Here is a 27094-nt window from a genome sequence, read left to right as displayed (position 1 = left end):
ATAGGAGGGCTGCAATTTAGCTAAAATATTATAATAAATATTGGTGGTAAAATCTTATAAGTGTTCTTAGTATGTTAATTTGCTCTTAGGCATTGGAAGGAAGGGAATCTATAGCTTCAAGCCTCCATAAATAAAAGTTTTTCCTAACATTGCAAATTAAAATAAATAAATCAATAGGTCCATCAAATAGGCTCAGGTGCAGTGATCTCAATGAATCATTAATCCATGCTTAGTGATTTGAATGCAGACAGCATGCAAGCTTTGTACTGCTGTTCATTTATATAATCGCTAGTTATAGTTGGCATTCACTGCAGTGCATGCCTCATCAGGGAAAGAATGTTATGATTAGTGAATTAAAGCTGGTTTGTACTACTTAAAGCTAGTCTGCATTTCTTTCAAGGGAGGTGGTTTGCGGAAAGAGTATTCCAACATGACTTGTGAAACTGTCACTAATGATATAATGTGGAAAAGAGCAAGCTCCAAGATTCTGGTCTCTGCATGGGAACCATTGTCTGAAGGAGAACAATTTAGAAGCAATGTAATCAGATGGCATACCTGTCACATTCTGCACAAGTTGTACATGGAGAGAGCTGTGTAAACAACAAAAGGCTTTCTAACAGTATCTGATTACAGCATCACAAGAAGTTCAATGGCTTCATAAAAGAACAGAGAAAACATCCTGAATTCCATATCTCACCTCAGCAACAAGACCAGCAGTTTGAAATATGGCTCATAGCGCCACTCACCCATCAGTAGCCCAACAATTTTCTGCATCCATATTCTGGATACTGGATAGCACTGTCAAGGCCAACATTTATTGCCAATTCCTAATTGCCCAAGGAGCGGTGGCACCAAGATGCCTTCAAGCACCAGATCATTGAGGGTGCTCCCATAATGCTTTAGGGTAGGAAGTTCTGGAATTTTGACAGAGCAATGGCAGCACATTTTTCAGGCCAGAATGACGTGTGACTTGCAGCTGTTGCCTTTGTCCTTAACAATGGTTGTGAACAAGCTGCTGTGGTTTCGATTGTGTAAAGTTTCTTGATTGTTGTTGGAGCTGTATTCACCCAGGTAAGCAGAGGACTTACTACCACTCTCCCAACTTGTGTCTTGTAGATGGTGAAAAGGCTTATGGGTCTCAAAAGGTGAGGCATCCACCTCCACTAATCACTGGAAAATTTTCACCTTGATTTTATATTTATAACTTCCTTTATTTCCTTATGATATATGAGGCCATTTGGCCAATTATCTCTGACATCAGACCCATTTACAATATTTCCATTCCTTCATCAATTCTCCCCAATTCTCCAGCCACCCACCTGTGCTGAAAGACATTTACAGCTGCCAAGTAACCTACTAGTACAACTTTGGGAGAGGGATAGAACCAGAGGCCCTGGGGGAAACCCCTATGGAGAACATGCAAACTCCACACAGACAGTACAAGAGGTCAGAACTGAAGTTGTGTGGCATCAGCATTAATTGCTGCACCACTGTGTCACCCAATCAATTCAGACTTACAGGGACCCCTCAATGTCGCACTGAGCCCTGTGGTCCTTGGTAAAAAGACAACCACTTTCACCCTACCTCTGGGATTTTCTGATTAGATCCGAAGCCCAATGTTCCTGGAAAATCCCAAAATGGGATTTGGCGAGCAGCTTACTGTGACTTGAAGGCACTATTGAAAACACTTGCCATTACTTTGCTGATGACTGACTGATAGACTGACTTGGTGATATTAGACCAATTGGATGGATGAGTTACTAGAGCCCAATCTGCACTCTCACAGACATCAGTTGCCTCTTAGGCTGCTATGGAACCAGATGCAGGAAAGGAGTAGTGGAGGAAGGAGGAAATTCACAGAATCACAAAATAGTTCCATCACGAAGCTGACTACGTGACTAGTTCTATATGGCCTTATGGTTTCTATGCATGTAGGTGCAGATAGCCCCACTTCCCACATTTCCGCATGGTATTTCCTTTTACTGCCACCACTACCATGGTAAGCAGTGCATTCCAGAACCCAATCACTCTCCCTGTAAAAACAAAATGTCACTTTTGCTGCTCATCTTCATTCTATGTCCTCTGGCTCTTGACAATATTGATGATCTGTTCTGTCTATGGAGTCATGATTTTTAAAATACTTTTATTTGAAAGGGAGTATGAAAGAATTAAAATGGCTGTGATTAAGTGGAGTAAAAAGGTCTCTGAGCTGAAACACGAAACTCAGTTTCTCTTTTCACAGATGTTACTTGATCTTTTGAATATTTCCAGCATCTTTTGCTTTCATTGCTGATATCATATCAAATCTTCTCCTAGCAAAAGACATTCCAGCTGGTCTAGGCCTGTTTTAAGGACTGCATACGTCAATGGTCTGGTGAGGCTATCTTCTCCGATCACATCTCAAATGGCCAGCAGCTTTATGGTCAAAAGGAATCCTCCTCAGAACCTTCTCCAGCTGGGAAAGGTGAGGGAGGGGATAGGGATAATAGTGGAATGGGAGAGGGAGCAGTCCCTGTTGCCAGACATCCTTTGGAAATAAAGCAAAGTCAGAGCTAGAAAAACAATTTGTGGACTGTGTATATATAGTCATAGTATCATTCATACTCAGTGCTGAATTAAATGATGAAACAAATTATTGAGTGGTTTAACCCACGCTTAGAAAGTTGATAGGTTGGTGTTGGTACATTTACCTTGTATAATGCTGACGTGGATGCAGATCCAACAGCCAGTGCGACTCCCATGATTGAATCACCGTGGAAACCATCTGCATATGCCATCATTACAATTCCAGTAATTGCCATGATTACAGCAACTATCTAATGTCAAACAAATGGGGGAGGGATAATAAGAGAAATAAAAATGTTTTAAACATTCTCTCAAATTTTCTTCATGATTAAAGTAAGCAACTCTCAAGTGTATCAGGTTATCAAGCATAAGAACTTTTAATGTAATTTTGCCTCGTCTTCAAATTTTTCTATAATCCCCATGCAGATGCCAATTTTAGTTAGTGACAATACATTAGTGTAAACAGGCATTACACATGAATGGATTTTATTAATTAAACAGCCAATTTCAATTTATAGATCTACTTTCAGAATTTTCAGTGTTTGACAGAAAGGAAAAATAATGTTCTTACCGTTTTCTCCAGGGATGTGAAAATGATCTAAATATCACGAGATTAAAGAAACCAAGACTGCAGACATTTGGCAGTATTTCAAGATAGGATGTTATATCTCTTTAAAGTATTATACTGGAAATTAATGGTTCACATCCAGGAATCTCCCTACTTATTTCTTGATGAACATTTCCTGGTGACAAATCTTGTTAAACTCCTGGCAGAGTTTTGCAACTAATAAGTGTGAATACGGGTGGTACATCGGTTAGCGTAATGTTTTACAGCGCCACAATTCTTGTGCTGTCTATAAGGGGTTTGTATGTTCTCCCAGTGACAGCATGCCTCTGGATGCTCCAGTTCAAAAAAAGTAAAGGTGAGTCGGTTAATTGGACACATGGATGCAATTAGGCTGGAACGGTTTGCTACCATGATATTTATCTCAAAATTTTAAAAATTAAGAAGGGGTGGAATGGTAGCATAGCAGTTAACAGGACACTATTACAGCTCAGGGCATCAGAGTTTGGAGTTCATTTCCGGCGCTGTCTATACATTCTGTCTGTGACCATAATTGTTTCCTCCAGGTGCTCCATTTTCCTCCCACAGTCCCAAGATGTACCAGTTTGCAAGTTAATTGGTCATTGTAAATTGTCCTGTGATTAGGCTAGTGTTAAATAGGTGGGTCGCCAGGTGGCACGGCTCATTAGGCTGGAAGGACCTGTTCTACGCTGAATCTCTGAATAAATAAATCAATCCCTTGTAATCGTTTCTTTCCAAAGTTACACTAAATAAAATTGAACTTGTGGATTATTATTGTTGCTGTTTTTTTGTGCTGGGAGGGGGTATAGATATGTTGCTATTGTCGTTTTTTTCCCGCGGGGGTGGGGGATTCTGGGGTCTGCTAATTTAGGTTTTTTTTGTTTGTATTTCATGGCTATCTGGAGAAGACAAATGTCAGCGTTGTATTGTACATGCATTCTTTGACAATATTGATAACTCATCAGAAAAAATATGAGAGGAATTAGGAATATAAATATATAAAATCACAAGATATGAGGTTAGGTTAACTACGTAGATCATATACACCACAAGCCTATCATTGGATTAGATATCACTAGATAAAAGCAAATGAAGCATTATACTTATGGCACTCACATAGTTTCATGAAGTGTGAAACATATTCAATTGTCTTAGAAATAGATAGGATTCCTATTGGGGAAGATCCATGGTTATCTCATAAAAAACATCTGTGCTATGTAAAATATATCATGTAAAGTTGCAAAGCTTTTCATGCACCTACTGAACAACTCTAGAGTTAGCAAGTAGGGTACCTAAAGGAAAAGAAAGTTCTATTCCACAGCATACCATTTTATATGCATGGTTGTATCCATATTGACTAGGAATACAAAAATTACTTGGTAGTATGAAGAACCTGACCATGTCATATCCACCATCACACAGAACCGATCAATGTGATCAGAAAATTCTCTAAAATATTGACTGAAGTAGAATAATTTATACATGATTGTAAAGGGTAAATCCTCAAAATTGTTTCAAAAGCCTCACTATTTTGAGATACTGAATTTACTAATGTTGTTACAATAACCTTAAGCAACAAAGGACATTTATGGCAGTAATGCCCTTGAAATCTTGCAATAAGAAAATTCATAGATAGTGTTCAACAAGTGATATCTGTATTAGTTACAAGGCAAATCCAATGCAGAAAATGCTATCAGACTGTTTTTTTGACTGCTGTTTGTCTCTGTTGCTCTTGGTTAGGTAGAGTCATAGAGTCATAACAACAGAACAGAAACAGGCCCTTCAGCCCATCTCTGTGCTGTTCCATTAATCTGCCCAGACCATAGCCCTCCATACCTCTTCCATGCATGAGCCTATCCAATTTTTCTTAAATGTTGAAAATGAACCTGCATCCACCACTTGCGTTGGCAACTTATTTCACACTCCCACCACTCTTTGAGTAAAGGAGATCCCTCTTATGTTCCCCTTAAATATTTTCCCTTTCACCCTTAACCCATGAGTTCTAGTTGTAGTCTCACCCAACCTCAGCAGAAAAAGCCTACTTGCAATTACCCTCATAATTTTGTGCACCTCCATCAAATTTCCCTTCAAATCTTCTACACTCAAGTGATTAAAGTCCTAACCTTCAAGCTTTGCATATAACTCAGGTCCTCATGTTCTGGCAAAATCCTTGTAAATTTTCTCTGCACTCTTTCAATCTTATTTACATATTTCATGTAAGTAGGTGACCAAAATTGTACACAATGTACCAAATTAGGCCTCACCAACATCTTATACAATTTCTACATAACATCTGATCTCCTGCACTCAATACGTTGATTTCTGAAGGCCAGTGTGCCAAAATCTTTCTTTACGACCCTTTCTAACTGTGATGCCACTTTCAAGGAATTATCCCAAATCCCTCTATTCTACCACAACCCTCAGTGCCCTACCGCTCACCGTGTAAGACCTACCCAAAAATGAGTTAAGAAGATTTTAATTTTTTAAAAGCATGTGACAATGTATGAAATGAAATTGAGTGCCATGGTGTCTGAGTAACCTTCCAGCGATTAATTGTTACAACAGGCAGCAATTCAGCCAAGGCAGTCAGAATGATTTATGAACTGTAGATATTTCACAGAACATGATTCTTTTTCCAGAAGAAAAATCAGCGGTAAGTAAATCTGTTTCAGCATGAATATTAATGTTCACCATTTGTCACTTGTCAGGACTCTGCTTGTATTTCAGTGTACTACACAATCATAAATGTAATCAATTGGACTGAAGGTCACCACCATTGTTGTGGCTAGAGTTTGATTCTACTCATTACTGTTGAAATGTTCTGGCTGTGAAATCAGGGAAAGTCTGCTTATAAGTGATGGAGTAGTCATCTCACAAACAAGATAGGGAACCAGGTAGCAGGAGGACAGGTGTGCATTTTATCCCAATATTTCGTGGAAACAGAGCACTGTTGTCTCATAGAATTACAAAAATTAACCTGACCATCCCATATAAGTTGAGAATATATCAGCCTCAATTTCAACACAGAAGCTGATTCCGTTCAAGATAACGTTGAATATATCACATGAGAGCATCCACATGAGAGTTAGGATTCCAACATGATTCGAAGTGGAAAGGTTGGAAGTCTCACCTTGCACCAACCACAGGAGTGAAGCACTCAGTATATTGGATCACATGTCTGACAATATTACTTTAAACTACCTGGCTGCAGGCTCCCAGAATGAAGAAATGAGTACACAATAGGTCACTCCATACAAATGGATGTCCAAGATACATGAAAGCTTGCAGACATAATTCTGTTTTTATTTTTGCTTTGCTCAGAAAGTCAGGAATGCTTAGACCATAAGAGTCGGACCATAAGACACAGGGGCAGAGTTAGGCCACTTGGGCATCAAGTCGACTCCACCATTCCATCATGGCTGATTTATTATCCCTCTCAACCCCATTCTCCTGCTGTCTCCGCGTAATCTTTGACGCTATGACAAATCGAGAACCTATCAACCTCTGCTTTAAGTAACAGTGACTCAACCTCCATTGCTGTCTGTGGCAACAAATTCTATAGAAATGGCTAAAAAAATTCATCCTCATCTCTGTTCTGATTGGACGCCCCTCTATTCCGAGCCTGTGCCCTCTGGTCCTAGACTCACCCACTATAGGAACATCTTCTTCACATCCACTCTATCTAGGCCTTTCAATATTTGATAGGTTTCAATGAGATCCCCCCTCTAAATTCCAGCAAATACAGGCCCAGGGCCATAAACTGCTCCTCATACATTAACACTTTCATTTTTGGAATAATTCTTGTGAACTTCCTCTGGATCTTCTCCAATCCCAGCATATATTTTCTTAGATAAGTGGCCCAAAATTGCTCACAATATTCAAGTGTGAGCAATGCTTTATAAAGACTCAATATTACCTCCTTGCTCTTATATTCTAATCCCCTTGAAATGAAGGCTAACATCACATTCGGCTTCTGACTTAATCTGCAAATTAACGTTTAGGGAATCCCGCACAAAGACACCCAAATCCTTTCGCACCTCTGATTTTTGAATTTTCTCCCCGTTTAGCAAATAGTCTACACCTTTATTTCTTCTACCAAAGTGCACGACCGTAAACTTCCCTACACTGTATTCCATCTGCCACTTTTTTGCCCATTCTTCCAATCTGTCTAAGACCTTCTGCAGACTACCTGCTTCCCCAACACTACCTGCCCCTCCACCTATCTTCATACCATCGAGGAACTTGACCACAAAGCCATCAATTCCCTCATCCAAGTTGTTGACATATAACATGACCCAATGCCAACCACTGCAGAAAAGTATTAGTAAACAGCAGCTAATCAGAAAAGGTCCCCTTTATTCCCTTTCTCCTCCACTTTATTCCCACTCCTTCCCTCCTATCAGTCTTCTTTCTAGTATCATTCTAGTAATAACGAGCTCTATCTTGTTAAGCAGCCTCACGTGCAACACGTTGTCAAAAGCCATCTAAAACATCCACTGACTCTCCTTTGTCTATTCTGCATGTTAATTCCTCAAAGAATTCCAACAGATTTGTCGGGCAAGATTTCCCCTTAAGAAAACCATACTGACTTTGACCTATTTTAACAATGTGTCCCCAAGTACCTCAAAACTTCATCCTCAATAATTGACTCCAAAACCTTCCCAATCATTGATGTCAGACTAACTGGCTTATAACTTCCTTTCTTCTGCCTCCCTTCCTTCTTAAAGACTGGAGAGACATCTGCAATTTTCCAACACGCAGGAATCATTCCCGAATCTAGTAATCCTTGAAAGCCAAAGATTCAAAGTACATTTATCATCAAATATTTATACAGAATACAAGTTTGAGATTCATCCTCCCACAGACAGCCACAAAACAAAGAAACACCATGGAACCCCTCACAAGAAAATATCAAACACCCATCACACAAAAAAAGAACAATTTGTGCAAACGGCAAAAAGTGAGTGAACGACGCATAGAATATCTACATCAAACTAGGAGTCCAGGAGTATTCAGTTTAGTTCAGTTCAGCGTTGTTAGCCAACTGTTGGCCACAGAGCCAGTCTTTGCCAAGGTGCCCCAGTCCATAACTATCATCCATATCAATTGATGGCTGATCAAAATCGCTCAAAAGAGAGCAAAAGAAGTGTAACCAGAATCCAGAATCACATGCAACATGAACCCAAAAGCGAGTCCACAGCCACGTGCCTAGCTGACTAATCCATGCAGCTTGGAAATCAAGGCTGCTGCACTTTCCTCCTACAGCAGATTGCAAGCCGATGAGGAAGACCTGTCAATTGCATGCACATGGCGCCAGACACCCTTCCAGACTCCACACTTGTCTTCATCGACTTCAACCATGTTCGACGCCACAATTGGAGAAAAGCAATGGAGTCATTCGTGGGCATTCCTGTGTCCAGGCTTCCAGACCCCCAGGCTGCGCACTCCACTCCCAACCTCACTGAACTCCCTTAAAGGCAGCAAAGTGCCAGATCGCTCAATCAGCCCAAAAACACACCATTAAAATGTAACTCACAGTTTCCAATTGCATGCAGCTTAGTAGAAGAATCATATTTGGAAGAAGAAGTAAAAGAACTAGTTTCGTGAACTGTGGACAGGACATCGCCATTGGTTGTGTTGTTTGCTGGCGCTATCTTGGAGAACTGATGTCTCCACAATCTCTTCAGCTACCTATTTCAGAACCTTGGGGTGTAGTCCATCTGGTCCATGCGACTTTAGACCTTTCAGCTTCCCAAGCACCTTCTCCTTAGCAATAAGAACGACACCTACTCCTGTCCATTGACACACTCAAATTTCTGGCAGATTGCTAGTGTTTTCCCCCAGTGAAAACTGGCACAACATGCTTATTAGGTTTGTACACTATTTCTTTGTCCCCCATTACTACCTTTCTAGAGTTAATTTTTCAGCAGTCTGGTATCCACTATCACCTCTGTTTTACTCTTTATACAGCATATTTGAAAAATCTTTTATATTATTAGCTAGCTAGGTTTCATATTTCAGTTGCTTTTTTAGTTGCCTTCCATTACTTTTTAAAAATTTCCCAAATTCCTCTGAATTCCTGCTAATTTTTAATATATTATATACACTTTCTTTTGCTTTTATGCTGTCTTTGATTTCCTTTGACAGCCACGGTTGCGCCATCTTCTCTTTGGAAAATTTACTCACCTTGGGGATGTATCAATCCTGCGCCTTCCAAATTACCTCCAGAAACTCTAGCCATTGCTGTTCTGCCATCATCGTTGCTAGTGTGTCCTTCCAAACAAATTTGGCCAGCATCTCTCTCTGTAATTCCCTTTACTCCACTGGAATACTGACACATCTGACTATAACTTTTCCCTCTCAAATTGCCATGTGAATTCTATCATTTTATGACCACTGCCTCTTGAGGGTTCTCTAATCTAACCTTAAGCTTTCTAATCAAACCTGGTTCATTATACAACACACAATCCAGAACTGTCTTTCCTCTATTGGGCTCAAACACAAGCTGCTCTAAAAAGCCATCTCTACTAATTTTCCAAATCTACCTGCATATTGAAATCCCCCAAGACTATTGTAACATTGCATTTTTTCCACTCCTTTTCTGTGTCTTGTTGTAGTTTGTATTCCACATCCTGGCTACTGTCTGAAGGCCTGTATATAACTCCCATCAGGGTCTTTTTACCCTTGCAGTTTCTTAACTCTACCCACATGGATTCTATATCTTCCAATCCTATGTCATCACCTTCTAATGATTTGATTTCATTTTTTTCAACAGAGCTACCCCACCCCCTCTGCCTACCAGCCTGTTCGTTTGATAAAATGTCTGTCCTTGGATGATCATCTACATTATTCCATATACTGTATGCATTCAAGTATCACACTTTTAGTCCTGTATTCATTTTGTCCCCGTGTTATACTTCAACTTATCTGACTGACTGCAATTTTGCCCTATCATCTGCCTGCCATTTCTCACAGCCTCACTACACACTGTATCGACTTGTATACCAACTGCCCCATCCTCAGCCCTATCCTCCTGCCACATTAGTTTAAACCCTCTGCAAAGGCTCTAGAAAACCCACCCACAAGGATATTGGTTTCCCCCCTGGATTAGGTGTAACCCATCCTTTTTTTATATATAGGTCATACCTTCTCAAGAGGAGTTCCCAATGGTCCAGAATCTGAAATCCTGTCCTGTACACCAGTTCCTCAGCCACACATTCATCTGTCATATCAGCCTATTCTTACCTCACTGGTGTGTGGCACAGGCAGCAATCCAGAGGTTACTACTCTGGAGGTCCTGCTTTTCAGCTTTCTACCTAACTCGCTCTATTTTCCCTTCAGGACTTCCTACCTACAGCATGTCATTGGTATCAATATGTACCCCAATTTCTCATGGCTATTCCTCCTCCTTTAGAATACTGTGGACCCGATCCGAGACATCCCTGACTCTGGCACTTGGGAGGTGACATACCATCTGGGTGTCTCCTTCACGTCCACAGAATCTCCTGTCTGCTCCTCTAACTGTGGAATCCCCCGTCACTACTGCGCCCATCTTCTCCCTCCTCCCCCCTCCCCCCCGACTCACAGAGCCAGACTCAGTGCCAGAGGCCCAGTTACTGCAGCTTCCCCAGTAGGTCGTTACCCTTCCCCTAACAGTATCCAAATCCATATGCTTATGGTTAAGGGAAATGGCCACAGTGTACCCTGCACTGGCTGCCTAGTCATTTCCCTCTCCTGACAGTCATCCTTGTACCTCCCTGTAGCTCCTGTCTATCACTTTCTCATTCTCCCATATGTGCCAAAGGTCAGTGAGCTGCAGCTCCAGTTCCTTAACACGGTGCTGCAGCTTGATGCACTTCATGCTGATATAGTTATCTGAGTTTCCCGGAGTTTCCACATCTCACACAGAGAACATACCACTCATTCTCAGTGCACTAGCTATGTAGCAATAGACAAAGGAAGAGAAAAGTAAACTCATTTGGAACCTCTGCCTGTGCTTGCCCAAGCCTGTTCTCAACTAATCCTGTTGAGTCAAAGCCTGGCCATTCTAACACTGTCCACTCCAACAAAGGCTGCTCTGCTTCTACCTCACTTCTTTTTTTTGGCCTTTGCTGAGTGTCTAAGAGATCGTTATGATTGCAGCCTGCCAAGAGGTTCAGATAGGACTTGTTTGCTTATCATTAAGAGTGAGGACAAACCAGAATGGGTCTACACGGTGAGTGGTAGAGTACTGAGGAGTACAGTAGGACAGAGGGATCTGAGAATACAGAGCCTTCATTACCTGAAAATGGCAGCAGAGGTGGAAAGAATCATAAAGAAAGCTTTTGGATTCATAAACCAAAGTACTGAGTACAGAAGTTGGGATGTTATGTTGAAATTGTATAAGATGTTGGTGAGATCTAATTTGGATTAATATATACAGTTTGGTCACCTATCTACAGGAAAGATGTCATAAAATTGAAAGATTGCAGGAAAATTTACAAGGATGTTGTCTGGACTGGAGGACCTGATTTATAGGGGAAGGTTGAATGAGTTAAGACTTTATTGCCTTGGGCGTAGGAACATGAGGGAAGATTTGATAGAAATATACAAAATGATGAGGGGTATACATAGCATAAATGCATGCAGGCTTATCCACTGGGGCTGGGGGAATACTAGGTGAAGAGTAAGGAACAAGCTGCCAGTGGAAGTGGTGGATGCACATTCAATTTCAACATTTAAGAGAAATTTGAACAGGGATGGGAGTGAGGATGGGAATGGGGGCCAACAAGGTTTGCAGGTGGCTTGAAAGAGATCACATTCTTGACTTTTTCATTTAAAGATCATTTCAGTTTTCAAATAGGCATTCATACACATTGTTCATTCACAGATGTATTAAACAGATCACCAACATCTACTTAGAAATAGAAATATAGTAGAAGGCCATTCACCCCTTGTGCTTGCTTCATTTTTCAATATGATCATCATTGATCATCCAAATTCAGTACCCTGCTTTCTCTCTTTATTTGGCTAATCAATATCCTGCCAACCTAACAGGTTATAACAAAACCCTGTAGGGGAGTTGTGAGATAGGCAACAGTAGCTGACTTTCCTAAAAAAACAGAGAAAATAACTCAACTCATGTAGTTATAGGGTATCAGAAGATGAAACAGAGGCACTTGCTAACCAAAAATACTTTCATTCCAGCAGCCTTAGATCAGTACGAATCAGTGCACCATCCACATGCACTACAGTTCCTTGCCTTGGCTACCCTGGAAGCTTCTAAACCCATGACCTTCATCACCAGGAAAGAATTGGGCTTCAGGTGCAGCTTCGAACCAAGTCACACACCATTCTGACTTAGAATTATATATTACTGTTCCTTCATTGATGAGAATGTAGAATTACTGTAAATGTGTGGTTGAAGATCAGTGAGAACTTGGTGAGCAAAGAGCTTTTTTCCATGCTGTCTCCCCTCTACAAATCTAAATCAATAGGTGCTGAATTACCAAATCATAAATACAGGATGAAGAGATTTGTACTTTCATGGGCAGTATTGAACCAATGATATTATCACAAATAATCATTGCAATACGCATTCATTTTGCAGTAATTGACATAATTGCTGTACATTTAGGTAAGCCTATTTATTTTGTTGACAAGATAAATACAGATTGACTCTGCTAAAACAAGATGTCAAAATAAAATCAATTCTAATTGCACATTATATTCCAATTGTTCCAAAGAAAATAATCAACAGTATAATAAAACAAAGATTTTAAATGAGGGAATTGCACAGAGTAAATTATTAAAATATTTCTGTCAACATTAATTAGTTGACTGAATATATTGGTTCATTATGAATTCAGTCACAAATATTGTGAGAAAAGTTATAGAAATACAATTTTAACTGCTTCAGTTAGCAAATATGGTATGTCTGGAAAATTGTATTCTTGTGCATATTTCAGCAATAATACAAAATAGGAGAGAGAAAGGAAAGTAATTCCATCCATTTTGTCATTATTTTAAACTAATTGCACTTTTTTTCACTCCATACCTCTGCACTTGTATTTCACCACCCCTCCCCCCCAAGGCTTTTCGTTGTCCCAGCTCCTCTCCCTCATAAACCAGTTCCGTTAAGCCAGCTCCTCACACCCTAACTCTCTTCCCCGACCCCCTTTTTCGCTCAATCAACATCATCTCCAGCTACCCAGCTTTTCAAATATTTCCCTTTTCTAATCAAGTGCTTTTTCTTCCTCATTGTACAACACAGCACCAACAATTTTAGCAAATTAGTTATACCCCTCCCCCCCCACCACTGTAATTATCTGGGATTTTAGCACAAAAGCTAAAGAAAAATTATTTTATTTAAAACCACAATACTGGTGTCTCTCTTAAGACCAATTCATAATTGCCATGTTAAGGCTGATCTTTTATTCTAACACCACCTGTTGCATTTATAACACTTCCCTTGATTCTCAGATTTCTAAGAAACTCTACTTCACATTGTGGCGTGCAAGCTGTGATTCTAATCAAGAGATCCAGCCATGGTCCCCATCCCACAAGCAAAGCTCTGCTATAGCTCCCACACATTCCTCAAACTTCCTCATTGCAGAACTGCAACCAGCCTTCAACAAGATTCTTGCTGGGGTAGAACTAGTGCACAGGACAGATGCGATTTTGCTCAACCGACACAGCCCCCATTCCAGAACCAAGCTCATTCTAACCTCAGGATTCAAAGAATGGTAGAACATACACAGAAGAGTACAGGAACAGTCCCTTCAGCCCATAATATCTGTGTCAACCATGATGCCAGTCCAAATTAATCCTTGCCAGCACATGGTCCATATTCCTCCTTTTCCTGCCTCTTCATGTTCCTCTCTAAATGCCTCTTAAATGTTGCTATCTCATCTGCTTCCACCACTTCCCTAGGCAATGTGTTGCAGACACCGATCACTCTCTGTGTAACCTTGTTACTTGTTCAATTTAATCATGAGTTTTAGACAGTGGTGGGATCGAATGTGATGACTCCCGTGGTTAAATATGTCCCCCCATGGCTGATGACGATATGGTAAAAATGTGTGATCAGTTAATTGCTGGCCTTGAACAATGTGCATTTATCAGTGAGCAAGAGATTATGGCAGTTTACTCAGTTAAAGAGAGATTGCTTAGACATAAACCTATGTTAATGAGACAGATGACACTTGAAGAAGTCTTTAAAAACGTTGTCTGTCGTAGTGCTACTTCATAACTTGAGAATCCTGCTCCTGGCCCATCAGATACCTGTAGAGTATTTAGCTTTGTTTGCCAGACGTAATGCAACTTAACTAGAGGTACCTGTACGTATTTAGCTTAGATGGAATCTGTATATGTCCTAGGGTATTTACATTCTACATTTATTCCAATAAGGCATTTACCATGTGTTTGATTTGGTTCGTTTGAAGCTGTATATTTTTATGTTTTATTGAATGTTTTTGTTGGAAATAAAATGTACTAGTGTATTTATGGTCTATAATTATCCCACTATTTCATTTATCAGTATATTACTCTATAAATAAACTGTAATAGTATCTGTAAAAGAGCACGGATTGAGAAAACCCGGAAGTTCTCTCTCCAGTACTCGTTGTTTGAGCATGTACAGACTTTTTTCTTGTCATTATTCCCTAAACAATACAGTATAACAACTATTTACATAGCATTTACATTGTATTAGGTATCGTAAGTAATCTAGAGATGATTTAAAGTATATGGGAGGATGAGCGTAGGTCTAGAGCTCCCCCCGGGTCCTAAAGTCCACCGCACTGAGACAGGTTAATTATCAATATAATTATCAATATTCTGAAATCCGAAAAATTCTGAATTCTGAAATGCAACTGGCCCCAAGGATTTTGGATAAGGAATTGTGGACCTGCACATTAAAAACAGCCACTGCAGTGAGACGTGTGTGCTAGTTGTTTTATTTCCTGTCACTAGTATTCAAACTGCAGTGTGCAGATGATGATGATGATGATGATGCAGAGATACACTCGGAGGCTGAATACTGCCCTCCAACTTGTCCCATATCCCAGGAGCCCTCTTTCAGTGAAGACCGACATTAATACTGAAATCCACCACATCTCCCAGCCACCAACACAGGATGTCAGAGGAAAACCATTCAAGCTTTCATGATCTAAAATCTGGTACTAAGCTAAAGGTCTCCTGTGATCTCTCCCCCTTCATATGCCCTCTCTAAGACTAACTACTGCACTGATGCTGTCTCTACATCACCCTCCAAATTCACTGGCAAAACCAAGGCTAGTCAACTTCAGACCATGTCCTTCTCCTGCCAACATCCAAACTATTGACACTCTTAATTTCACTCATTTGCTCCAGTAAACTCCTCAAACTCCACCCCTCAAACTCCTCACCTCAACCTCCACCCCACAAACTCAGACTCCCCAAACAAAAAATAAACTATTCTACCATGATCTCTATCTTGGCAGAGAATTAAAATGAGAACGGAAGTTCAAGTTCAAGAAACAATTTGTGTGTATTCAGAAAGACCCTATAGAAAGTATAATCATTCCAAGAACTTAATGAAATCCCTGGCCAATTACCACCAAATAAAAGTCTGCTGGTCAGGTGCATGCAGAAACTGTGTGAAAGTGGCAGGGATGATAAAATGCTCCACCTTGCATATTAATCACCCTATCATGCTATCAAACATTTCCTGCTCCAGCTATAGCAAAGTCTGCAGCCCTTACAATGTTCTCATCAGCAACTTCAGGAGTAATAAATAAAATAGACGTGAGTGGTCTTCAGTCAGAATGGACTATCTATAGAGGGAAAGAATTATCAGGAGTTTGAATCCTACAAGGGTATTAGGGAATTCTTTTTTTTAATAATTAAATAAATATAAAGTTAAAACCCAGCATCAGTAATGGTGACCATACCACTAAACTGTAAAACAAAATCACTAATGTCATTCAGAGAAAGAAATCTTCTATTTCTTCTCAAGGTGATTCAAGACCCAGTGTAATGTGGTTGACTATGAATGGCGTTCTGGAACACAGGAGGGCAAGGAAGCGATGTTTATTGGAGAGTCTGACAGATTTTCCATTAATCCATTTATACTCATCAATAGTTCCACTCTCGATGCAAGTAGCCTAATATATCTAAAGGCACAAGACAGGAACATATTATCAGTATGCTCATAATGCATCTACATCAGAAATATACTTTATTTCAGAGCCATCAACTTTCATTGGTAAACCAGACCCACCTCTAAAAGGGTAACTGAATCTCACTGGGGAATACATTATTTTCTGTGGAAATCAGTTTTTCAACAGAATGCAATTCTGCATTTTCATAAGCATAATTTCTTCAAAATTTTTAATCACATTGTGTGAAGTTAATTTGAGTGATCAAGAGAGCATGAGTTCACTTGTCAAATGTTTTTTAAAGCTTCCAAAATAGATTTTGTGAATGTTAAAGACTGATGCAGTTTTTATCACCTATAGAAATTTGTTTTTATTGAAGTCATAAATAAAAGGTACTTACTCTAACTCCCATGAACTTGTCTTTGAGTACAATCCAAGACAACAGAAAGACAAATGCTTTGTTGCAACAAAAGAGAGCAGAAACATCTGTGGCTGTTAATTTCTTCAAAGCCAGTAAATATAGGTAATTAGTTAATGTCCAGAGAATAGAAAATGGGGCTGTTCTTTTCAGGAAGAGTCTCAGAGTTAGTCCCTCTTCACCAAATATCCTACTGCATTCTCTGCAAACAGGGAACAGACAGACTTGTTTAATAGTAATTTTGTTCTCACTGCATCTATTCAATTAACACTCAAATGCAAGTACACACTACATCTAAATGTTTTTGTCTTTCTTTATTTGTTGAATAACTTGGGTAATCCTTATTTATGTTTACATAGTTAACTGAAATGTTCGTTTAGGACAGGTATTATCAGCGAGGGGTTTTAATAGCATAATTGAATACAAATTTGGATTGTGGATGTTTTGACATCCAGTCCTGGATGAGGAGAAATTTCCTGTGACTAAACATTACAAAGTCTAAATCTACTGTCTTAGTTCTTCACCATAAACTTCATCCCCTTGCCAGAGATTCTACTGTTCCCAGATACTGAAGGAGGGTGAAGCAAACTGTTTGCATCAGATGAGCGCTATTCAAAGATCACTTTCATAACACTATCCTTGGTTCATCCCCCTCTGCTGAAAGCATCAACCATACCTATTCGTTCTGTACTTGGCCATAAATCATACTACCCAGATGGCTATGTATCTTCCACCCACCAAAATCTGTTTTGAAATGCCCTGCACTTTCACTGTGTTAAACGTACTGCTTATCTGTAACTGATACGATCATTGTTCCAATTAGTAAACACAGAAGCAAAATGTGAAAGTGATTATCATCCAAATGTCCTCAAAAATACAACAAAGAGTAGAAGCTGATATAATAAGAACTGATTTTACTGTACCTTTTATCTATTTATTTTTAAGAAAAATAAAGGGGATCAGTACCTAATTTTTTTAATTATTGTCCGTCTTTCTTGTGCTGTTGCAAGGTGTCCCGAGTAGTATATAGGAAAAAACATTATGTTCCAATTTGTAGAGAACCAAGTCATAAATAAAGGACAATGGAAGCTCTTGTATGTGACTTTGACAATCTGTGTGGTACCAACCCAGGAGGATGACACAGAGAGAATGACCAGAAAGCCCCAGAAAATCTTGAAGAACGCTGAGGAGCATGACTGACAACGTGTCTTAGCATTATTATCGTGATTAAGATTTTCATTCCGATTCTCTGAAGCTTCTTCTCCTGGAAGATAAAACAGAAAAACTTTGAAATACAACAGAACTGTGTCATACACTAAAGCATAATGCTCCAATATTACTTTAACTAGGAATTCCAGGCACAATTTCAATAGTCAGTAAAATATGCCCTACACCCTCGACCCAACACCCATGCACTGGAACTGCATTTTATAGATTTTTATTTTGAGACGTGTATTCCCTCCTGAAAGATCACAGAAGGTCATTGTTTTATTGCTTTTAATATCAATGCACGATCTTATTAAACCTCTTTTCTTGGTCTACTAAAACTCCTCCAAATCTGAAAAGAAATTGTCAAATTTGAGGTACAGCTAAAACCGCTGGCGTAGGGAAAGTAAAATATAGGAATCATGGTGGAACAGTAGGCATCTTAGTTAAATAAATCTCTTCTACAATATTTGTTAATTATGGCACCTCATTCTACTTAATCTAAACCCTACCCCTGATCTGTAGAGATATTGTTTCCAGGGACAAGGCTGGTGAATAGTACAGGCTAGACTATTCTGAGCTCAAGTTCATTTTCTTCACCTCCATTTACAGAGCTAATGATAATGTATTCTATGGATGCACAGAGTTCCAATTTGTACAAATTTATCAAGAATTGGACATTATTCATGCTTGGGCTTCATTCAACCACAAAAATATTTATTGGGAAACTCTAATACCCCAGAAGTTAGAACTTGCTAGGATACTTGTACTTCAGAAGGCAGTTACGTATTAACCATATTGATGGGTTACAGTCATATTCGGGTCAGACCAGGTAATAATAGTACCTTTCCTTCTTTTTAGTTAAAGAAAAATACTTTCTTGAAATTCTTTTTTGTTACAACAGCTCTGTGGTTTATAGTCGCAAATATCAACAGTCCTTTTATTTCATATTAATTTAATTCCCCTACCGAAATGATATCCAGAATATTTGGATACTGGTTTGGTAACTAACTATTATGCCACTGTACTTGCTTCATAAGTGGCAAATGACATTCATAGCATGCAAGTGCTAGAAAATGCCAGAAATGCTCAGCAGTTCAGATAGCATCTGGGGGAAGAGAAGTATATTTAGAGTGTTAAAGACCCTTCATTACAAGAGAGAAAGCAAGAAAATATGTTAGTTTTAAGCCGCAAAGAAAATAAGGATAGGACAGAGGAAATATCTCCAACGCAGGAAGACCAGAGACACCGCAGTAATCTTTATGCATACAGAGTCATCTGACTTTTTTTTAGCATTTTGTGGTTTTTTTCAGATTTTCTGCTGTTTTTGATTTTCAAAGAGAGAGAGTCTGGCCACCTCACATTGACATAGCGTCACTTAGTCATCCCTTATCAGCATCCTGGAGACTGGTAATGGATGACTAGGAAAGAACTTGGGCAGTGAATTCATGCTGCACAGAGCTTCAGCCAATGGGAACTTCAACAATGTTATTAAATCCACGTTTAATCCACAGTAGCACCAAGGGCTGAGTAGTTTCAACATAGGCTGCAATGAATATCGAGACATCAGCCATTAGGGATATTCATCAGGTCTGCTGGAAATATTCATGCCAATCTAGAGAGTGTCTTGTAGAGTGAAAACAGGAGAAAATCTGCAGATGCTGGGAATCCAAACAACATACACAAAATGCTGGAGGAACTCAGCAGGTCATGCAGCATCTATGGAAAAGAGTAAACAGTCGATGTTTTGAGCCGAGACGCTACATCAGATGGGGAGATGAAGGGCCTTGGTGATGAAGATCCTGAGTTTCTCCAGCATTTTATGTGTCTAGACTTGTAGGGCGGTTGGGGTTATATTCCTGCTGTGACTTAAAACCAGGCAAAGTGTGCACTCTGTGCAAAGTACGTGCAAGTCGGGAGGAGAGAGAGCAGCGCGCTGTGTGTGCGCAGCCCTCCAGTGAAAAATTAAATCGTATCCGTTAAATAGGGGCTGTGGACAATTCATATTTGATGGAGATCGACGCGAAAGCACAGAGGAACATCTGGAGAAATTTCTGAAACGCCAGTTCGCTGCGGTTGTTATTGTGCGGTCCGGAATCTTCCAGCGGGAAGGCCTCAAAATCCCCAGCTTTGCCTGCTGTTGGCGACCAAGATTGAGGTCGAATCGTTTGGACAGAGATGGTGCTCAGTACTCGGTGTCGGAGAGCTGATCGGAGGCTCGAAGTTTTCGGATGACTCAGATTCGGACTGTGGTCAGGCATTGCAGGGAGAGTTTTCCTTCCTTCTCCCGTCTACGTGAGATATGGGACATTTGAGAGACTTTGAACTTTTTACTGTGCTCATGGACTTCTTCATCAAGTTATGGTATTGTTGCACTGTTGTAACTATATGTTATAATTATGTGGTTTTGTTAGTTTTTTCAGTCTTGGTCTGTCCTGTGTTTTGTGATATCACACCGGAGGAAATATTGTATCATTTCTTAATGCATGCATTACTAAATGATAATAAAAGAGGACTGTGTGTCTTCATAAGCTAAAAAGTCTTAGAGCAGTGGTAAAACAGGATTACCAACCAATTTCATTGGTATTAGGTAAGCGGCAGCTGTATTTATTGGGAAACGTGCTTTGTTGCCTTCCTGTCATGTCATTAAATATCTCTGAGCTTCACTCAATGTAAAGTTCTTGTGAGTTATTCACAGGTTTGGCTTCACTGTACTTTAAATGAATGCATCTGTTTTTAGCCGCACACAAACTAAGATCTCTAGAATAGGGATGAAGGAAGTGAAATGGTGCTATCTGGAATCTGGATGCTGATATGACAGTGAATTAGAATCCTGAATTTTGTGAATACATTGCAGCAAGTCAAATGAGCATATATTAATCACCATCATAACGTCAGTCTATATATTCCAACTGTGTATATTTATTTGAGCATAAATATGCCTAAAGCCTCAAGTACCAAGAGTGTGCCAGACATACCTTGTAGTTTCCTCCAGATTTTTCAGTCCACCCAAGGTCAGCACATTCAGCAGCAAATATCTTCACATGTTTTTGTGTTAGGAATAAAAATGGAAATTTTCCATGGATTTTTTTATGTGGATAGTTTGTGCATAATCTCCGAGTCATACAATACAAGGAAGTTGAATTGCAAGTATTTGTCATATTTTAAATGTAACAAACTGGATTATCTGAAATATCTATACTGACATCAAGTTCTCTGTATGGCCCTCTCAAAAATATAGGGCAGGAACTTAATGGGAAGCATTAGTATCACATGTCTTCAGTCAAATTTTCTAATGCCACCTGGCTTTGACTAAGATAATCATAGTAAACAGAAAAAACAACCCTTATAAATTTAGCTGCTTGGAAATCTGAATCAGAATCAGGTTTATTATCACTGGCATGTGACGTGAAATGTGTTAACTTAGCAGTAGTAGCTCAATGCAGTACATAATACAGAAGAAAAAATAAAAATAAGTAAATCAATTACAATATATGTATATTGAATAGATAAAAAAATTGTGCAAAAACAGAAATAATATATATTAAAAAAGTGAGGTAGTGTCCAAGGGTTCAATGTCCATTTAAGAATCGGATGGCAGACGGGAAGAAGCTGTTCCTGAATCACTGAGTGTGTGCCTTCAGGCTTCTGTACCTCCTACCTGATGGTAACAGTGAGAAAAGGGCATTCATTCCCTGGTGATGGGGGTCCTTAATAATGGACGCTGCCTTTCTGAGACACTGCCCCTTGAAGATACTCTGGGTACTTTGTAGGCTAGTGCCCAAGATGGAGCTGACAATATTTACAACCCTCTGCAAATAGAGGTGAAGTCACATTTGTTAAGGATCATACAAGATCTCGACCCTAGACGTCACCATACCTTTGCTTCCACAGATGCTTTTTGGCCAGCTGAGTTCATCCAGCAGATTGTTTTTTGCTATTTGGTGAATTTACTTTTAATTGGCCTCTTTGAATTCCAAGATTAAAGTTTCCTTGCATTGCACTTTAAAACTATAAGAGTAGAGGCTTTTCTGACAAAGTCACTCTTTGAATCAGACAGCCTGATGTAAACCCTTTTTCCTAATCTCCTTATTAACTACCTTGTCTAAACTCAGTTTCTTAGCAGTTGTTTCATAACTTTACTAAAGCTCTGTTTTTTATGTAAGTAAAGTTAGTATTTTTTGGAATCTCTGCTCTTCACTGTTCCTTCTTTATTATTTTACTTGCTTTTAAACTCCTTAATTTACTCTCCCCATCCTCACCTCATAAGACCATAAGACATAGGAGCAGAATTAGGCCATTCGGCCCATCGAGTTTGCTCTGCCATTCCATCATGGCTGATTTATTATTCCTCTCAAACCTATTCTCCTGCCTCTTCCCCATAGTCTTTGACTAAACACGAACCTATCAACCTCTACTCTTAATATACCCAATTACTTGGTCTCCTCTGCCACCTGTGGCAATGAATTCCACAGATTCACCATCCTCTGGCTTAAGAAATTTCTCCTCATCTCAGTTGTAAGAGGACATCCCTCTATTCTGAGGCTTTCCCTCTGGTCCTAGACTCACCCAGTAAAGGAAACATCCTCTCCACATCCACTCTGGCTAGGCCTTTCAATATTCAATAGGTGAGATCCCCCCTCATTCTTCGAAACTCCAAAGATTACAAGCACACAGAGGTATACATTAACCTTTAATTACCAGAATCATTCCCATGAATATTCTCTCCCCAAATCCAGCACATCTTTGCACAGCTCAGCTTCACAGCACACCTTCATGGGTTGTGCAAAATAGAATGAGAATATGGTCTCCATTTTCAAGTCATCTTCACAAATTATGTGGTACAGTATTTTAAAAATGTTAGCTAGCAATTATAGTACCTCACAATACCTCTTGGAGCTCGACAATCGGGTTCAAATGCAGCCATAAACTTAGCGTTCAAGAGCACACCAGAAAAATGACGTGCTGATTTTGTACATTTTTCTGGATGTTAAAACTCAAATGATATTTCTCACAGTGCTCAATTATAAGCTGTAATATGCTACAATTAAAATGGATAATAACAGAATCATAATGACTTGAAGGAAATTAACTCCAATTTGTGACTCACACAATATTTTCACCTGTAGGGTTACATGAATAACATGCATTTGCAATTATTAGTGTAGCTTAAACTATAAAACTGTAAAACATAGGAGAAGAATTAGGCCACTTGGCCCATCAACTCTGCTCCGTTATTTCACAATGGTTGATATTTTTTACCTCTATACCCCATACTCTTGCCTTCTCCCTTTAACCTTTGATGCCCTGACTAATCAAGAACCTATCAACCTCCACTTTAAATATAACAAAATGACTTGGCCTTCACGGCCATCTGTGGCAATTACTTCTGCAGATTCACTGCCCTCTGGCTAAAGAAATTCCTTCACATCTCCGTTCAAAATGGAGGTTGCTCTATTCTGAGGCTGTGCCCTCTGGTCCAAGATTCACTCACTGTAAGAAACATCCTTTCCATGTCCACTACTAATAGGCCTTTCAGTATTCAAAAGGTTTCAATAAGATCCCCCCTCATTCTTCTAAACTCCAGCAAGTACAGGCCCAGAGCCATCCAATGCTCCTCATATGGTAACCCTTTCATTCATGGAATCATTCTCATGAGCCTTCTCTGAATCCTGTCCAATGTCAGCACATTTTTTTCTTGGATAAGGGGCCAACAACTGCTCACAATACTCCAGCTGCAGTCTGACCAATGCCTATAAGGTCTCAGCATTACATCTATGGTCTTATATTCTAGTCCTCTGGATTGAATGCTAACATTAATTTTGCCTTCCTTACTGTTATGTTTTGTAACTTCAAAGCATTAAACTAATTCAAAAAAAGACACAGGAGTCTGAAAATGTGTCTAACTTTGTTTAATTTAAGCAAATCGCACGTGTATCACGTGGTAGCATAATGCCGTATGCAATTCACACATTTATGCATATAACCTGTAATTATTTAAAACACAAAAATGCTTAATCAACCTCTATATATAAATATATATACACACACACACACACAAGATTACTCAAATATTATTAAAATATTAAATACAAAACACTTTCCATCAACTCAACCTGCAAATTAACTTTTAGGGAATCCTATACAAGAACTTTCAAGTTCATTCGAAATTCTGAATTTTGAATTTACTCCCCATTTAGAAAATAATCTATGCCTTTATTCCTTCTACCAAAGTGCATTATCATACACTTCACTGCACTATATTCCACCTACCACTTCTTTGCCTGATCTGTCTAAATCCTTCTGCAGACTCCTTGCTTTCTCAACACACTTATTTTCACATTGTCCACCAATTTAACCGTAGAGCCATTAATTCCAACATCCAAATCATTGACAAATAATGTGAAAAGAAGCAGTCCTACCTCTGATCACTGAGGAACACCATTAGTCACTGGCAGCCAACCAGAAAAGGCCCCCTTTATTTCCACTCTTTGCTTCCTGCCAGTCTGCCAAGCTTCTACCCATGCAAGTAACTTCCTTGCAATACCACGAGCTTTTATCTTGTTAAGCAGCCTCATGCGCGGCACCTTGTCAAAATACTGGGAAATCCATTGAGGTACATCAAACAAGGATTTGCCTTGTATTGCAAAACACCAATTACTAAATAAACCTAATGTTACATTGGTCACAATTATTAACATTTAATTCACTGTTATTTTCATATTCTGTATGCTTGTTTCATTTAATGACGGTGATTTGGCAGGTTCACCAGAAAGGTGAAAAGTATTTTAAGCAGTAAATCTGCTTTCTCCATTTATGCTAACGTCCAGCTACCATGGATACGTTAAAAGTCTCTGAGATCAATTAAATCATTCTCAATTGACATGATACAAAAACTAACTGTTGCTACTCTCTAGTCTTAATTTTAGATAACTAGTTTAAAATAATTCAATGATGTTCAAAACAAAACAGGTTTAATTTCAAACCTTGATCCAAAGAAGCTGAATTTATAGTCATAGTCATATTTTATTGATCCCAAGGGAAATTGGTTTTCGTCACAGTTGCACCAACCAAGAATAGAGTATAAATAAAGCAATATAAAACCATAAATAATTAAATAGTAATATGTAAATACCAGGAAATAAGTCCAGGACCAGTCTATTGGCTCAGGGTGTCTGACCCTCCAAGGGAGGAGTTGTAAAGTTTGATGGCCACAGGCAGGAATGACTTCCTATGACGCTCTGTGTTGCATCTCAGTGCAATGAGTCTCTGGCTGAATGTACTCCTGTGCCCAACCAGTACATTATGTAGTGGATGGGAGACATTGTCCAAGATGGCATGCAACTTGGACAAATTGGACAATTTGGTGGTATCCAGTCACCATCAGGCTAAACATACTCACCAATAAAGTGCACTGTGGTGGAAGGCTAATTATTAGTCATCTCTTGTTTGATTTTGACAGTAAGTGGAGGGTGTGGATTGGTAAGCAAAAAGAAAAAGCATTAATCCCATCGAACCCTCCTCAACCAATCTGTGTAATTTATTCTTGTGGATCCATTTTAGCCGCAAAATACTCTGCACGCTGAACTGTGCTTCGGCCCAGACGACATTTACGTGCCGGGCAGCACCTAATCAATTAGCTTGTTTATTTCGGCTTTTTTCTTAAAGATGTATTGGGTGCATTCCAGCTACCGCTGCACCGCTGCATTCTTCGTGGCCCGGTATTGGTCCACGGCCCGGAGGTTAGGGACCACTGCAGTAAGGAATTGCAGCTTCCTGAGCATGGTTGAGTGTCCGCTTAAAGGCCTGCATTAAAATTGCATCAGGCCTGTGACATGGAGTGTTACCTCAAAGAAACCCTTTCAATATTCCCATCTTTCGAGAGTGCCAGGGGGCAGATGTGAGTGAAGTTGCCATTAGTAGGGAGAAGGTGCTTGGGAAACTGAAAGGTCTAGGTCTCAAGGTAGATAAGTCAGCTGGATCAGATGGTCTGCATCCTAGGGTTCTGAAAGAAGTGGCTGAAGAGATTGTGGAGGCATTAATAATGATTTTTCAAAAATCAATGGATTCTGGCATGGTTCCGAAGGACTGGAAAATTGCAAATGTCATCAAAGGAGGACTGGTGGATGTTATGTACTTGGATTTTCAGAAGGCCTTTGACAAGCTGCCATGCATGAGGCTGCTTAAGAGATTAAGATTCCATGGTATTTCAGGAATGATACTAGCATGGATAAAGCAGTGGCTGGTGGCAAGAGGCAAAGAGTGGGACTAAAGGGGGCCTTTTCTGGTTGCCTGCTGATGACTAGTGGTGTCCCAGAGGGTCTGACTTGGGACCGCTCTTTTTTGCATTATGTATTAGTGATTTCGACGACAGAATTGACAGCTTTGTGGCCAAGTTTGTGGAAGATATGTAGATAGGTGGAGGGGCATGTAGTGTTGAGGAAGCAGAGAAGCTATAGAGAGATTTAGACAGATTAGGAGAATAGGCAAAGAAATGGCAGATGGAGTACAGTGTCAGGAAGTGTATGGTCATGCACTTTAGTAGAAGAAATAAAAATGTAGACTATTTTCTAAATAGAGAGAAAATTAAAACTCTGAGGTGCAATGGGACTTGGGAGTCCTTCTGCAGGATTCTCTAAAGCTTAATTTGCAGGTTGAGTCAGTGCTGAAGAAGGTAAAAACAATATTAGCATTCATTTCAAGAGGACTAGAATATAAAAGCAAAGATGTAATGTTGAGGCTTGGTGAGGCTTCACTTGGAGTTTTATGAACAATTTTGCACACCTGATCTAATAAAAGATGTGCTGACGTTGGAAATGGTTCAAAGGGGGTTCACAAATATGATTGCAGGATTGAAAAGTTTATCATATGAGGAGCATTTGATGGCTCTGGGCCTGTACTCACTGGAATTCAGAAGAATAACAGGTGGTCTCATTGAACCCTATCGAATGTTGAAAGGTCTCAACAGAGTGGATGTGGAGAGGATGTTTCCTATGGTAGGGTAGTCTAAGACCAGAGGACACAGCCTCGGAATAGCGGGACATCCTTTTAGAGTGGAGATGAGGAGGAATTTCTTTAGTTTTTTTTAAATTGTTGCCACAAGTGGCTGTGGAAGCCAAATCATTGAGTATATTTAAGTTGATAAATTCTTGATTAGTCGGGGCATGAAGTGATACAGGGTGAAGACAGGAAATTGGGGCT

The 27094-nt window shown here is 39.6% G+C and overlaps 1 protein-coding gene across 1 annotated transcript in view; it reads right to left on the bottom strand.

Moving 5' to 3' along the window:
* The window catches only part of slc35f4 (solute carrier family 35 member F4), a 161958-nt gene that overhangs the window by 25883 nt on the left and 108981 nt on the right, over positions 1–27094 (bottom strand). Inside the window, exons 2-4 of the mRNA XM_072268111.1 lie at positions 17654–17951; positions 16670–16889; positions 2691–2816 (exon numbers count right to left, since the gene is read on the bottom strand). Of these exons, the coding sequence (XP_072124212.1) occupies positions 2691–2816; positions 16670–16889; positions 17654–17951 (644 nt within the window). The remainder of the gene's footprint in view (positions 1–2690; positions 2817–16669; positions 16890–17653; positions 17952–27094) is intronic.

This window comes from Mobula birostris, chromosome 1, assembly GCF_030028105.1.
Source record: "Mobula birostris isolate sMobBir1 chromosome 1, sMobBir1.hap1, whole genome shotgun sequence".
In the NCBI taxonomy this organism is placed as follows: Eukaryota; Metazoa; Chordata; class Chondrichthyes; order Myliobatiformes; family Myliobatidae; genus Mobula; species Mobula birostris.
The sequence above is the reverse complement of the archived record's forward strand: the minus strand, read 5'-3'. Positions and strand labels throughout refer to the sequence as shown.